Source organism: Zeus faber (assembly GCF_960531495.2).
Source record: "Zeus faber genome assembly, chromosome: 21".
Lineage (NCBI taxonomy): Eukaryota > Metazoa > Chordata > Actinopteri > Zeiformes > Zeidae > Zeus > Zeus faber.
In genome coordinates this window covers 2,078,717-2,094,325 of record NC_137208.1, presented here as the reverse complement: position 1 = coordinate 2,094,325, position 15,609 = coordinate 2,078,717, and the positions used below count along the sequence as shown (strand labels likewise).

At 48.1% G+C, this 15,609-nt stretch overlaps 1 protein-coding gene across 2 annotated transcripts in view; it reads right to left on the bottom strand.

The window, feature by feature from the left end:
* Positions 1 to 485: 485 nt before the first annotated feature.
* The window catches only part of LOC307246286 (serine/threonine-protein kinase 38-like), a 19,701-nt gene continuing 4,577 nt past the window's right edge, over positions 486 to 15,609 (bottom strand). The window contains exons 2-14 of one of the 2 annotated variants that reach the window (XM_080022175.1): positions 13,598 to 13,737; positions 8,415 to 8,466; positions 8,206 to 8,328; positions 7,730 to 7,813; positions 7,452 to 7,575; positions 6,625 to 6,779; positions 6,425 to 6,527; positions 6,106 to 6,167; positions 5,285 to 5,402; positions 4,251 to 4,374; positions 3,933 to 4,028; positions 3,406 to 3,497; positions 486 to 2,987 (exon numbers count right to left, since the gene is read on the bottom strand). In XM_080022175.1, the coding sequence (XP_079878301.1) occupies positions 2,860 to 2,987; positions 3,406 to 3,497; positions 3,933 to 4,028; positions 4,251 to 4,374; positions 5,285 to 5,402; positions 6,106 to 6,167; positions 6,425 to 6,527; positions 6,625 to 6,779; positions 7,452 to 7,575; positions 7,730 to 7,813; positions 8,206 to 8,328; positions 8,415 to 8,466; positions 13,598 to 13,731 (1,395 nt within the window). In that variant the 5' untranslated portion in view covers positions 13,732 to 13,737 and the 3' untranslated portion in view covers positions 486 to 2,859. The remainder of the gene's footprint in view (positions 2,988 to 3,405; positions 3,498 to 3,932; positions 4,029 to 4,250; positions 4,375 to 5,284; positions 5,403 to 6,105; positions 6,168 to 6,424; positions 6,528 to 6,624; positions 6,780 to 7,451; positions 7,576 to 7,729; positions 7,814 to 8,205; positions 8,329 to 8,414; positions 8,467 to 13,597; positions 13,738 to 15,609) is intronic. The other variant, XM_080022176.1, reaches the window with a different exon arrangement.

Genomic DNA, 15,609 nt, shown 5'->3' with positions numbered 1-15,609 from the left:
GATTTATTTCTACTTAGCTTCTTATTTTTCCCCATTTTGAAATTGACTGAAGCTAGAATCCAGCTCCCATCCATGCTCCCAAATGTGCTTCCCTATTTATTCACTTATTTCTCTCAAAACCAAGTTGGAAAGAATCAGTTTCTCTTTTAAAAGACAAAAACAACAGAACAGGAGCTGATGAGATGAGAAATCTGAAGCCGCTTTACACCGAATCCCACAAACGACAACAACAAACCCGAGTCCATTCATTCCTATGGAGTCGGATTCCATGCGTGAAAAAAACGCCCCCGCCCGAGATAAGCTCCGCCCCATCGGAAATAAGCCCCGCCCCATCTGAGATCAGCACCAAGCCCTGTCCACACTGATATAAGCCCCGCCCCCCGAGACAGGACCCGCCCCTCTAAGATAGGCTCCACCCAATCTGAGACAAGCCCCGCCCCATATGCGATAAAACACTCGCCATGAGATAAGCCCCGCCCCTGCTGCATGTGGAATTTCTGAATTTTAATTGCGGTAAATAAGTCATGTGTATAAAATAACTTTGTTATTAACAAAGTTATTTGGTTAAGTTATTTAAATTTTTTACACACATTGCAAACACTGCAAAACGGAGTTTGAAACTCAAAAAATAAAGTTTTATTTAACAAACCATCTGGGGATATGGAATAATTCTAAATAAACACGTTTATCTACCGTATAAGGTAATCGGGGATTAAAGGATGAAGGAACTAATTACTATAAACAAGTATTTATTTTTATTGTTTGATTGACTGTAATTATTTTAGTTTAAGTCAGAACTTAACTTAAAATATATCTTTACATATTGTTTCATGACATGTAAAGTGCAGTACCTACTTTGTCTGGGCAACAAAAAATGTATAAATACATTTTTAAAATCGATTAAATAGTGAAAAATAAAGGCCGGTCAACCAGACTGGTTTATACTAAAATATCCCACAAATTCAACTAGGTTAATTTTATAATTACATTTCATTACTTTGATCAGACGCTTTTATCCAAAGCCACTTACAATTATTCAAACAGCGACGGACGCAGCCATCAGGAGCAATGAGGGGTTAAGTGTCTTGCTCAAGGACACTACAGCATGTTAGCAGGAGGAGCCTGGGATCCAACCAGCAACCTTTAGATGACTAGACCACCAGCTCTACCTCCTGAGCTGCCATCCCCTTGTTATAATATTCATTCTATTTAATTTGAACGTCACACTTGGACAATTCTCTTGATTAAGTTTGACTTTTGAATAAATGTTTAAAGATTAAAGACATGTTCTTTCCTTTTCAATACCGCAGGGATTATAAAGTATTTAATAGTTAAAACTGAGTAGTTTTACTCCTACTTGAGTAAATCAAGTTGTAAAATCAGGTTGTAATTAAGATTTGGGGAGCAATTTTACTTTCAATGAAAACAGATTCTATTCTATTCTATTTTCACCTCTGATTGTAAAGTAAAATCATCTGAAGGAAATATTTTGAGGTTTTCTTTTGGAAAATGAACATTTTAGACGCCATAATGTGACAAATACTGACTGATAACTTCAAATCAACAGGACGTTATTAAAAAAAAGAAAAGAAAAAGGGGATCATGTTTTTTACCAGACGGCATTCCCAAATTCCAACGTTCAGCGTCACCATTATCATCAGTAACGTCTCCAATGAAACATTAAAAGGCACTTTGTCAGGATTTTATTGAAGAGCGACTCTGTCCACGACTGAAACACCAGGAAACGGAAACAAACTCAGGCCTCAGCTCCAAACACGAGGAAAAACTTATTTTGTTGATTTGCTGTTGATTTTTTGTTTGGACAGCTGTCAGAGGAAAACAAAACGACTCCCGGCAACAAGCTGCTATGGCAACCACCGCGAGGGCGTTGCCCTGAGAAAGTTGCCGTGTTTATGACAGCCGTGAGGTGGAGGGACTTTGTGTATAAATAGAGGTGGAGCGCACGCTCGTCTCAGCAGCAACTTATCCTGACACGGAGGAAAACGCAGCAAAGCTAATTCTGCCGCAGACGCGCTTGTGCTGCGTCGGTGCAGACGTTCCCGGCGGCGCACCGCGACGTGGGCTAGCATACAGACTGTTGAAGCTGAGGTTGTTTACACTGAATCCGACAAACGACGACAGCAAAGCAGAAGTCCAGTGATTTCTACGGGAAGTCGGATTTCGCATGCGAGAAGCTGTGGCACTCTAGGCTAAGCCCCGCCCCCTACGTGATAAGCCCCACCTCCTCTGTACTAAGCCCCGCCCGGTGTATGACAAGCCCCGCCTCCTCTGCAGTGCCAGCTTTCTGTATCGATCGAGGCTTCAAATTTTTTCAGCTGTTGCAAAAAGTTGCAGATCCTACATCAGACAGGAAGCAACCGTTGCCAAGCAACTGCTAAGAGGCTCATTTACACTGCAAGTTACTCACCATCAAAAATCTGCTATTTTGTGACAGGATTCTGCGTATAAAAAGAAAAAGTTTAAAATAATATTAAGACATAAATGTAGATAAAGGTTTTCCTGCTCGTTTCAAACAGTATATAACGGGCGTTTTTAGTGCCCTTCCGTGGCGGATCCCACAGGAAAGCGCAAAACCTAGACGCAGTTCATCCGATGACCCTTAGGGGCGGGTGCGTTTTGGGATTCAGTGTAAAGCCAGTGTTAGAGTCCCGAACCGCTACGTGGCCTGAGACGGCAGCAGCATCTGTTTAGCGTTTAAATGGCCGAGTTGTGACGGCCCTGAACATGCGCTCATAAAAGATGGAGGTTCCCGGCGGTTGGGGCTGGACAAGCCCGACCCTGTGTCCGTTATCAGTCTCCAGCGGCTCCTCCTCCTCCTGCTGCTGCTGCTGCTCCACCTCAGGCCTTCCCCGCCTTCATGTAGGTGGGAATGGTCCCGCGCTGCGTCAGGCCCTCGAAGCGCTTGTAGGTGTAGTTGAGGAACACCCAGTCCTTGGACTTGAAGTCCGGCTCCGTCACGTTGGCTGCTGAAACAGAGAAGAGGGCGTCATTCCTCTGGCGGACACCAGGGGGCGACAGCGAGCAGGGACACCAGCGCAGAAACCCACAGGATTCTCCCTAGCGCTCTAGTGGTTCTCAACTTAAGGTGCGGGGGCCCCCAGGGGTCCTTCCAGGCATGCTGTAGAATAACGTCCAGTGACGGCCGTTTGGATCCTAGTTCCACTGAGGTCTCCCTCATTTGAGCAGAGGTACTGGATCAGATCCAATCAATTAGATATTGGTCTCTGATTGGATCCCAGAGTGATCAAACGGGGGCGTGGCCTAATGAGGACCAAACCGAGGGTCATCGATGCGGGAAAAGTGGAGGATCCCTGATCCCTGACCCCTTCATGTATTCAGTAATAAAAATCATAATAATCATGTCTGGTTTGTAGCTTCTCTCACCCGGCTGCAGGATGTCCGACTCGGGGAAGTCGTCGAAGTTTGACGTGTCGTCGATACTTTTGATCTCAATAGAAATGGCCGCCGGCCGCTCCCTGTGGCGGGAAGAAGAGTCAAACAATAGAAACAATACCGGCAATAAATAGAAAGTCAATAGAAGCAAAAACCACACAAGATCACCCACCATTCACAAGTTGTTGTTTTTTTTAAGTCGTATCAGTGAGGTGGTTTGAATGATTTGGATTCAAAGTATTTCAATAAATTCCTCTGGTTTTACTTCAAATAGCTGCTGAGCGGTTCAGCCAGGTGGAGCGGGTGGAGACGGGCCAAAGCTATGTTGTTGTAGTTCTCACTTGTCACCAGCAGATGGAGGTGTGGTGCAACACACACACACACACACACACACACACACACACACACACACACACACACACACACACACACACACACACACACACACACACACACACACACACACACACACACACACACACACACACACACACACACACACACACACACACACACACCTGATGTGTTCCCAGTCGACCGACTCAAAGAAGGCGTGTCCTTTAATCTCCTCCACGCTCACGGCTCCGACCCGGTTCTCAGCGTCTGTGCAGTATCTGAACCAGCAGAATAATTAAATATATACAATAATACTCTGGTAAAGAATATATGAATATCATTATAGACTAGAACAGAACCCCCACCAAATGGTATTTTATTTTATTTATTTGGTATTTTATCGGTACTTTTACTTTGAGAGGCACGATATGCAAATCCCGCACCTACAGACAGGTCAGGGTTGTGTGACGTAGTTTTTTAAAGCGGGCGGAGCCACCAACCTGAGGATCAGGTCCTTGGCCCGCTCAGAGATGGGCACCTCCGGGGGGAAGACCAGTGTCTCCTTCCAGTTCATCACCTTCCTGTAGGTCTCCTGAGGAGTCTCCGAGCAGAACGGAGGGTAACCTGCAGAGAACAATGGAAGGATGGACAGACAGACAGAACAGTTGAAAGATGGACAGACAGACAGAACAGTGGAAGTATGGACAGACAGACGGAACAGGGGGAACAGTGGAAGGATGGACAGACAGACGGAACAGTGGGAACAGTGGAAGGATGGACAGACAGACGGAACAGTGGGAACAGTGGAAGGATGGACAGACAGACGGAACAGTGGGAACAGTGGAAGGATGGACAGACAGACGGAACAGTGGAAGGATGGACAGACAGACAGAACAGTGGAAGGATGGACAGACAGACAGAACAGTGGAAGGATGGACAGACAGACAGAACAGTGGAAGGATGGACAGACAGACAGAACAGTGGCAGGATGGACAGACAGACAGAACAGTGGCAGGATGGACAGACAGACAGAACAGTGGCAGGATGGACAGACAGACAGAACAGTGGCAGGATGGACAGACAGACAGAACAGTGGAAGGATGGACAGACAGACAGAACAGTGGCAGGATGGACAGACAGACAGAACAGTGGCAGGATGGACAGACAGACAGAACAGTGGCAGGATGGACAGACAGACAGAACAGTGGCAGGATGGATAGACAGACAGAACAGTGGCAGGATGGACAGACAGACAGAACAGTGGAAGGATGGACAGACAGACAGAACAGTGGAAGGATGGACAGACAGACAGAACAGTGGAAGGATGGACAGACAGAACAGTGGAAGGATGGACAGACAGACAGAACAGTGGCAGGATGGACAGACAGACAGAACAGTGGCAGGATGGACAGACAGACAGAACAGTGGCAGGATGGACAGACAGACAGAACAGTGGCAGGATGGACAGACAGACAGAACAGTGGCAGGATGGACAGACAGACAGAACAGTGGAAGGATGGACAGACAGACTCACCGATGAGCATCTCGTACATGATGACCCCCAGCGACCACCAGTCACACAGCTTGTTGTAGCCTGTCTGCATGAAGACCTCTGGGGCGATGTAGTCAGGAGTGCCCACTGTGGAGTAGGCCTGGGGGCGGGGCATCAAACAATCCATCAGTCGATGACAGAAAATGAACCCACTTCCATTTCAGGAACCCAATGATGAGCAAGGGTGGAACTTTAACATCAGGCAAGGTAAGCAGCCGCCTGAAAGCCCCCGGGGCACAGGCACATTTTGATGCCATTCACACAATTTCCAAGTTCGACTTGAACGCACCGTTCTTACTCTCGTTTTAAGTGTTTGAAGGACGGAGAAAGCAGCTGCAGCCTCTTGCACCTGTCCTTTAGACCCAGCAGGCTCCTCCTGAGAGCTACACCCTACAGAGCCTTCAGAGCCTTCAGAGCCTTCAGAGCGTTCACAACGTTCTTTATATTCTTTAGACGTTCATTAAAGCATCTAGTGACGCTCCCATTCCGTACGGTCTCCAGTTTTCTACAGATATTCTGGTTGCGTCAGTACCAGAGTGCAGCGGCTGCTTTCCCACAACGCTGTTCAGAGGCCTGTTAGGCACCGTCTACAAAGTGACACCACATTTTAAAGTGCAGTAACTCTTTGACAGCAGTACTTGTTAACCAACCAAGGAAGCGGAACAAACGTTTGAACAGGAAAAGCTTGATGTGACACAGAACTCATTTTCTATTTAGGGCCTTTTCCAAACCAGGGTCCGTGGCCCCCTACCAAATTTTAAGGGCCTTAATAATCCCAGGTTATTTGAGGGGAACCTTCTCACCAGCTGCCGTCTGTTCTTCTTCCACGTCTCCGCTTTCCTCTTGGAGTTCATGTTCTGAAACGCTGTGAGGAAAACAAAAGTTTTCCACGTTTTCATTTTGTGAAAGTCACTTTAAATATGGCTAAATGACATGGTTTCCTTATGGACAGACAGACGGGACAGAGACCGACAGTAAGACAGGTGAGGAGACAGACAGTGAGATGGAGGGTCAGACAGAGAGACAGACAGATGGACATACGAACAGAGAGATAAACAGTGAGACGGGCAGTCAGAGAGACGGACAGAGGGACCAGCGGACAGACAGACGGCATGAACCTACAGAAGTCGCTGGGAGGGTTGTGCGTCAGGTTCCTGTAGAACTCAGTGCGATGAGCCTTCTTCAGTCCGGTGCAGAGACCGAAGTCCGACAGCTTCACGTGGCCCTGGAACGCACGGGGCACCGCGTTACCATGGTTACCAAGGTTATCAGGGCTCACCACGCTACACACGACACCCAGGTTAGACGTATGTGTGTCTCACCCTGGAGTCCAGCAGCAGGTTGTCTGGCTTGATGTCTCTGTGGATGAAGCCCAGCTGGTGGATGGAGTCGATGGCGAGCACCGTCTCAGCGATGTAGAACTGAGTGGCTTCCTCAGACAGGGTGTCCTTCTTCATCAGCAGGGTCATCATGTCGCCTGAGGACACACACACACACACACACACACACACACCAAAAAACACATTCATATCAGGACATTCTATTCACAAGCCTTTACTCATTTTAAGACTGAATCCGGGCTGATGTGTGATTTCTGACCACCGGAGGGAGCACCAGTCCATCAGAGCTGGATCAAACCAGCCCAAAGAATGCAACGTGGCATTAAACCCTACACCTAAAAATAAATGTATTAAAAATCAATATATTTAAAAATGTATTTGCTACTTCTGTTTTTAAGATGCTTTTTCAAAATGTTGGTTGGTGTCCTTGAGGATTCTTGGGAAGCTTCAGTTTGACAAACTCTGCCCCCAGTGGTGGCCATTGCCCAGAAAAGCAGCACCTAGCCTGTAGGGAGTCCTTCAGGACCAGGGACCATCTGTGGAAATGACCTTCATCTCTGAACCACTGGGTTCCTACTTCCTGGCTCCTGAAGTGGTTTGTGAAAAGCTCCTCATCATCAAACTACGACAGCGTCGATTCTGCTTTTAGAGATTTCCTTATTGGACGTTGGGATTTGCTTGAAGCGGCTCCCAGAATGCCGTTCTGCGGCAGTAAAACGCTCCTGCGAGAACGACAACCAACAAACATGGCCGCTGGCTCCAACTGAAGGTGTTCCCCGGACGGATTGGGGGCTTCCTCCCACGCTCACCTCCAGGCAGGAACTCCATGATGAGGTAGAGGTTCCTCTTGTCCTGGAAGCTGTAGAACATCTTCACCACCCAGGCACCGTCCGCTTCCACCAGGATGTCCCTCTCTGCTCGGATGTGCGCCACCTGGTGGAGGGAGATGGACGACGCAGCCGGCCGGACGTTTAAGGCGGGGGGGGGGGTCAAGGCTAAAAGCGGCGCAGATTGACCCGCGCAGATTGAAATAATTTACTAAACCAAAGTGTGTGAGAGGTCTGCTACTCCGTCAACATTTACCAACCTGTTCCTTCTCCAACATGTCTGCTTTCCTCAAGATCTTCATGGCGTAAATGTGTCCAGTGTCTTTCTTCTGCACCAGTCGAACCTGCGCAGCACACGTGTGACTGTACCCGCGGTTTCATACATGCATATTGAGAACGTTATTCATGACAAGTGGGGGTATAGCTGAACACAAAGAAATATGACCTACGTACGGATTCAAAGTCATTGGGAGTGTGATTTGTTCACAAATAATTGTGAATATAGATAAATTCCAATCTAAACATGGATGAGAAGCGAGTGCACGCTACACCACATTAACGCCCTCCAACGCCGACACATCCATCCCAGTGAGCACAGGAGCAACATGGCCACGAGCTGAGATGGAAGTGTAGAGACCCAGACATCAGGCTCAGCAACAGTGTGGGTTTAGCAACGTCCGCCTGGCTGAAAGGGCTTTTATTTTGAAGGAGGAGAGCGAGGGACCGAGAGACGCACCTCTCCGAAAGCGCCGCGACCTATGACCTTCAGGGACTCAAAGTCGTCCAGGCCGAGCCGAGTCCTCTTCAGCCGCAGGAACTCTGTCTCCTTGCGGGCGTGCTGCGAACGCCGCATCACCTTCTGCAACACACACACACACACACACACAGTGAGGGGGTTACATTTCAGAAGCCATGAGTCATGTTGGAACATTAAAAACCTTGTACCTCTTCATCCAGTAAACCCTCGTCATCCATCACCTTCTCCAACTTCTTCTGCCTGGGATTAGAGAAAAGAAATAATACAATTAAGGAAAATAATCAGCGCTCAAGATTTTAGAGTCAGGGCATTTTATGTCAAAATAAGAGCGGCAGATTTATGGCTAAAATGTTCAGTTGACATTTGACACAAGCGCCTAGTTTTGTTTTTGCCACGCTCACCCACCATCTTGGCGGGAAAGCGAAGCCAGCACTGTATGAATTTGGGCAAAGTAACACGTCCACCTTGCTCAACTGTGAAACAGAAACCTGTCAATCCAAGGGAACCGCGCCCCTAGATATACAGATATATAGATATACACATCTTTAAGCCCTAGTACTTTCTTTATGGAACAAACATTTCCAAATCACAATCCAGGCACCTAATAGCAGATGTAAAATTAGATGTTGAGATCCTAAATGTATTTGAGAAGAATCTTTGACACACGCACGCACGCCTGTCCTTCCTCCGGGGGGCAGCCAGGAGCAGTGGGCAGCATACAGCCACGCCCGGAGACCAGTTACCACGTCCATCGCTGGTCAGACAATGATTTTGTGCATGTTTTGGGTGGGGGTCCTTACTGATGTTACAAGGAGGAAACCCCATGTTTTGGGTGGGGGTCCTTACTGATGTTACAAGGAGGAAACCCCATGTTTTGGGTGGGGGTCCTTACTGATGTTACAAGGAGGAAACCCCATGTTTTGGGTGGGGGTCCTTACTGATGTTACAAGGAGGAAACCCCATGTTTTGGGTGGGGGTCCTTACTGATGATACAAGGAGGAAACCCCATGTTTTGGGTGGGGGTCCTTACTGATGTTACAAGGAGGAAACCCCATGTTTTGGGTGGGGGTCCTTACTGATGATACAAGGAGGAAACCCCATGTTTTGGGTGGGGGTCCTTACTGATGTTACAAGGAGGAAACCCCAATTTTTGGGTGGGGGTCCTTACTGATGTTACAAGGAGGAAACCCCATGTTTTGGGTGGGGGTCCTTACTGATGTTACAAGGAGGAAACCCCATGTTTTGGGTGGGGGTCCTTACTGATGTTACAAGGAGGAAACCCCATGTTTTGGGTGGGGGTCCTTACTGATGTTACAAGGAGGAAACCCCATGTTTTGGGTGGGGGTCCTTACTGATATTACCCATGTGAGCACAGGGAGAACATGCAAACTCCACACAGCAAGGCCCCTCATCAGGAGATAACCCACCAGAGCACGGTGCCAACAGCGCCCCAGGTGGGAAACGAACCCAGGACCTTCTTGCTGTGAGGCAGCAGTGCAATGCATTGTACACACACACACACACTCTATCATTTTCTTATTTTTCCATTGACTTCCATTCAGTCTGAACTTCCATTTCTGCAGCGACAACTAGTGGCCATTAATGGAACTGCAGTTTGAACCTCCACATTGGAATCAACACCCAGCCGTAATGGTTTCCGCTTGGTTGTAGCACGTAAACACAGTGCTGCCTGGTGGTAGTACTAGACGGTAATAGATTAGATTAAATTCAAATTTATTGTCAGTGCACAAAGTACAAGTACTGAGACAACAAAATGCAGTTTGGAATCTAACCAGAAGTGTAAAAGAAGCAGTAAAGTGCAGCATACGTATAAAATACAAGTATATGAATAATATATAAATAAAGTTAGCAGTAGTGGGTATGTATATATTAAATATGCACAGTATGAACATAATTAACAGTATTGACAGAATGAATATTAATGCACTAAAATATATACAGTATAAGCATTATTAACAGAATGATGAGCAGTATTAACAGTATGGACATGGATGCACTAAGTATATACATTAAGAGCGGTATTAACAGTATTAACAGAGTGGGCATGAATAAGATACAATATATAAAGTATGACCAGATTGACATTGATAAAGCTGGTTGTATAAATATGAATAGCAAAACAATAAATAGTAGCGTGTAAGGTTAAGGTGCAATGTGCAAGAGTTCAGTCACTGGAGTGCAGTTTGTGTGTGTAAGGGGGTGGGCGGATGGGTGGTGATTTGAAGGTGTGCGGGGGTCCATCCAATCCAGGTATGGGGGGGCTGTCACCGTGGTGTAGAGTTCAGCAGGATGACAGCTGAGGGGAAGAAGCTGTTCCTGAACCTGCTGGTCCTGGAATGGAGGTTCCTGTAGCGCTTCCCGGAGGGGAGGAGGTCAAACAGCTTGTGGCTGGGGTGAGAGGTGTCTCTGGCGATGCTGCGTGCCCTCCGTAGGCACTTGTGCTGGAGAGCCTCAATGACGGGAAGTGGAGTGCCGGTGACGTGTGGGGCGGTTTCCACCACCCTTTGCAGTGCTTTCCTGTCCGCAGCGGTACAGTTGCCGTACCAGACCGAGGCAGTTGGTGAGGATGCCCTCGATGGTCCAGTGGTAGAAGTTCACCAGGATCTGTGGAGACAGGTGGGCTTTCTTCAGCCTCCAGGAAGAAGAGACGCTGGCGAGCTTTCTTGACGACGGTCGAGGGGTTGAGGGCCCATAGAAGTCCTCGGAGATGTGGACACCCTGAAACCTGAAGCTGGTGACACGCTCAACCTCCATCCTGTTGATATGGATGGGGGTGTGTGTGCCACCTTTTATCTTCCTGAAGTCTAGTATGAGCTCCTTGGTCTTCTTGATGTTAAGGGCCAGGTTGTTGGTAGGATGGTAGCTCAGGAGGTAGAGCTGGTGGTCTAGTAATCTAAAGGTTGCTGGTTGGATCCCAGGCTCCTCCTGCTAGCATGCTGTAGTGTCCTTGAGCAAGACACTAATCCCCTCATTGCTCCTGATGGCTGCGTCCGTCGGTGTTTGAATAATTGTAAGTCGCTTTGGATAAAAACGTCTGATCAATGTAATGTTGTCGGCGCACCACACTGCCGGGTGATGGACCTCCTCCCTGTAGGCCGTCTCATTGTTGTAGTTGACGAGGCCAACCATCATTGGGTCATCTGCAAACTTTATAATGTTGTTGGACCCATGCACAGGAGTGCAGTTGTGAGTGAAGAGGGAGTAGAGCAGAGGACTCAGTACACAGCCCTGTGGGACGCCGGTGTTCAGGCTAAAGGATGAGGAGGTGATGTTTCCTAATCGAACATGCTAAGGTCTGTGGGTTAAGAAGTCCAGTATCCAGTTGCAGAAGGAGGGGTTGATGTTGAAGTCACCTAGTTTGGTGACTAGTCTGGAGGGGACAATGTGGTTGAATGTGAAGCCTGAGGTCGATGAACAGCATTCTCCTGCAGGTGTTGTTGTCCAGGTGGGAGAGGGTGGAGTGTAGTGGCGTGGAGAAGGCATCCTCCGTGCACCTGTTCTGGCGGTAGGCAAATTGGAGGGGGTCCAGTGTGGGAGGTAGGCAGGATTTGAGGTGAGCCAGGGCCAGCCTCTTGAAGCACATGGGACAGCTGCTTGGGCCTGTGACAGGTTGAAGATGTCAGTCAGGATCTGAGTCAGCTGCCAAGCGCAGGCCCTGAGCACACATCCAGGGATACCATCAGGGCTAGCAGCCTTACCTGCATTGACCTTGCTCAGTGCAGCACGTACAAGAGTGTGGGAGAGTGTGAGGGGCTGGTGGTCTGCAGGGAGCACAGCCTTGATGGCTGCCTCCTGGTTGTCCCTGTCAAAGTGAGCGTAGAAGTTGTTGAGCTTATCAGGGAGGGAGATGTCGCTAGTTGGGGGGATGGTGTTGGTAGGTTTGAGATCCGTGATGGCCTGGATGCCCAGCCACATGCTTTGGGGGGGCGGAATTGTTGTTAAAGTGATCCTTGATCCTCAGCTTGTGGCTGTGCTTGGCACTCTTGATGCCCCTTTTCAGGTTAGTCCTGGCTGAACTGTAGGCCTGCGCCACCTGATCTGAACTCGATGTCACGTACTTTCAGCAGTAGGCGGCCTCTCTGTTCATCCACAGCTTCTGGTTGGGGAATGTTGTGATCTGTTTGAGGGTGGTGACACTGTTGACATTAGTATTGATGTAATCCAGAATGGAGGCGGCATAGGAGTCAATGTCTGTGTGGGAGTCTAGGGTGGCCTGAGTGGCAAACACTCTTCAGTCGGTGTGTTGGAACTGGTGATGTAGGACAAGTCTGCCCCCTCTGGCCATACTTTAACTGTTCTGACTGAAGGTTTCACACGTTGGATGAGTGGTGTGTACTTGGGGAGCAGGAACAGTGAGAAGTGGTCAGACTGTCCCAGGTGGGGGAGGGGAATGGCTTTGTAAGCTCCAGCCATGTTTGTGTAAACATGGTCGAGGGTCTTGTCCCCTCTAGTGGGGCAGGAGACATGTTGGTGGAATTTGGGGAGTACAGTCTTCAGGTTAGAGTGGTTGAAATCACCTGCAACAATAAAGGCTGCCTGGGTGTGTAGTCTGTTGGTTGCTAATGGCAGCATGTAGTTCTTTCATTGCAGTATGCTGCAGTCATGACAACAGATGTAAGCTCTCTGGGCAGATAGAATGGTCTACACTTAACCATGAGCTATTCAAGGTTAGCAGAGCAGTTACTCTCGATGATGCCATTGTCCGTGCACCAAGCTCTGTAAATATAAATGCACAGTCCCCCTCCTCTGGTCTTACCGGAGTTATCAGCTGTTCTGTCCGCCTTGACGATGTAAGGACCCAGAAGCTAGATAGCGCTATCCGGGACGCCGCCGTTAAGCCACGTTTCCGTGGGAAACAGGACATTGCAATCCATAATCCTTTTATGAGTGGTGACTTGCAGATGCAGTTCATCAATTTTGTTCGTCAGAGATCGTACATTGGCGAGGAAAATGCTTGGTAGAGATAGCCGATGAGGAGTTAGCCTTAGCCTAGCCTTAGCCCTCCCCTCTTCCCTAGCCTTTGTTTACACTACAACGCCGCCAGCGCCCCTTCCGGACGGCAGAGCCGAGTTGGTAGCCTCCGGTGTTCTGATCTCAGTGTAGAGCCGGAGATCGCAGACAAAATTATCTAAATTGTGTAATCCAATGTCCAAAAGTTCTTGACGGGTGTACGATAGTTTTGCAAAGCAGTTCCAGCTGAACAAACTTAAAACTGGTAGGTATATAACCGATAGTTTGCAAAATCTGGAGAGGCGCTGAGCCTCGCATTGTGCACACGCCACCATCTTGTCCAGGCTGTATGGCCTGGTAGTGCAAGGCAGTAGTGCCAGGCGGTAGTTTGGGTTCTGACCTCATCTCCCGCTCCTCGTGCTGGGTCAGCAGCGTGCTGTAGAAGTTCTCCAGCGTCAGCTTGGCCACCGTCACACGCTCCCGCGTGTGGTTGCTCATGGGCAGGGCGGCCGCTGTCCCTCCCGTCATGGCCATGCTGTCCTGCAGACAAACAAACAAGACAAATAACCTCTTGAACTTGGAGGTAAGACCACACACACACACACACACACACACACACACACACACACACACACACACACACACACACACACACACACACACACACACACACACACACACACACACACACACACACACACACAAACTACTGAAATTATTAAATTAAACCAAGGTATGTTGGTTACTGCAACGCTAGCATGAGGTCTTGTGTACTTCCAAAATCCTAATTAAGACAGAGCTGTGCACGCAGTGTGGCACTGTGTCTGGCACCACCCAGGAAGCAGCAGGAAGTCCTGCCTGCTCAGAATATTTAACAAGAAACCCTTAAATGTGTCTTTCAGGTTAAAAAGAGGAAGTTCATTTCCAGTCACAGAAACAGGAGACACGACGATGGCTGCTTCACATATATTCTGTATATTATTGTATTTATTCTATATTTCTGTCTCCTTCATCTGTGGCTTTCTTTCATGGTAAAATCAACCCTTTGATCGTTTGAGTGGATATAAATAATAGCGACGTGATATGATTTCATATTTCCTGTGATGCAACTTATGACACTGTATTGCTTTTCATTTGGAACGCCAGAGTTTTGGTCTGACATCCATCTACCATCTCTAGTATCTATCCACCTACCATCTATAGTGTCTATCATCTCTAGTATCTATCTTTCCATCTATCATCTCTTGTATCCATCCATTCATCCTATAGGTGAGGTGGACCGCCCACGGACAGAGTTCCCCTCTGCGCCCGTCGTCCACTCAGAGAGTTCCCCCACTCGGACGTTACATCATCACCGCACCGCTGTCGCCTGATTGGCCGAGAAGAGATAAGAGCGTCCTGTGAGCGGCAGATACCGCGCTGTGTTTGGTCTGGCTCTAATCACCCGGAGACCAGGGACTTCCTGGTCCCCCGACCCGTCGCCCGCTCAGCCTCCGAGTGCCGGGGGGCTTTCCGTCGGGCGGAGCAGTAGAAGGACAAACTTAAACTCAAATGTCACCATATTTTTGGACCAATAGCCCGATATCGATAATTTGACAATACTTTGGGGAGATGACTACTGTGCATTCGCAACATTTTTACACACAAGAAATATTAGAGAACCAATCAGTAATGTGGATTTTATGAGCATCGGTTAGAACATCGAGAACAGTCTAAAGGTCAGAAAAGTAGTTTACTCTAATGCTCCTGAAAGTCAACATTTAACTATATCGCTATATTACGATAACCAAAATTCCAAACAACGTCTAGACCAGTGTTTATCAACCACTGTGCCGTGGCAGCCCACCAAGCGGCGCCGTGAAAACTTGTCATATTCAACCTAAAGTTCCTATATGATTGAATTCTGTCACAACTAAATCCGTCACATTCAATATGAATCATGTCCAACACAGAGACCTTTTATATGCTGGTCTTCAATTTAGTTCACTAATTATTTTCAGATTCACTGTTTTGCCAGAGTGACTCCAGACTCTTGAGTTATTTCAAAGATTTATTCGCTGCGACCGGATCTTTTGCGAGTGGTATACATCACTAACTAAAAATAATAATAATAACAACAATAACAACAACAACAGCAGCACAGTTCTATGTATGACTGATATTTAGCGGTTTAGTGCTGTGGGATTATTGAGAAGAACCGCAGCAGACAGCACCTGGTTCACTGCCAGGGCGTCTGGCAGCGACGAGGCACATATAACGGACTCTCGTCAAACATTAACGGCGTCTGTCCTCGGCGTTCAGCCCAGAGGGTGCCACTCACAGCGCCAGAGCCGCAAAACCAGCGCGCCGCTCCGCTCGCACCCCAAAACAAGCACCCGTTTGCTTCGGAAAAAGGAACGCCCGCTCGCCCCG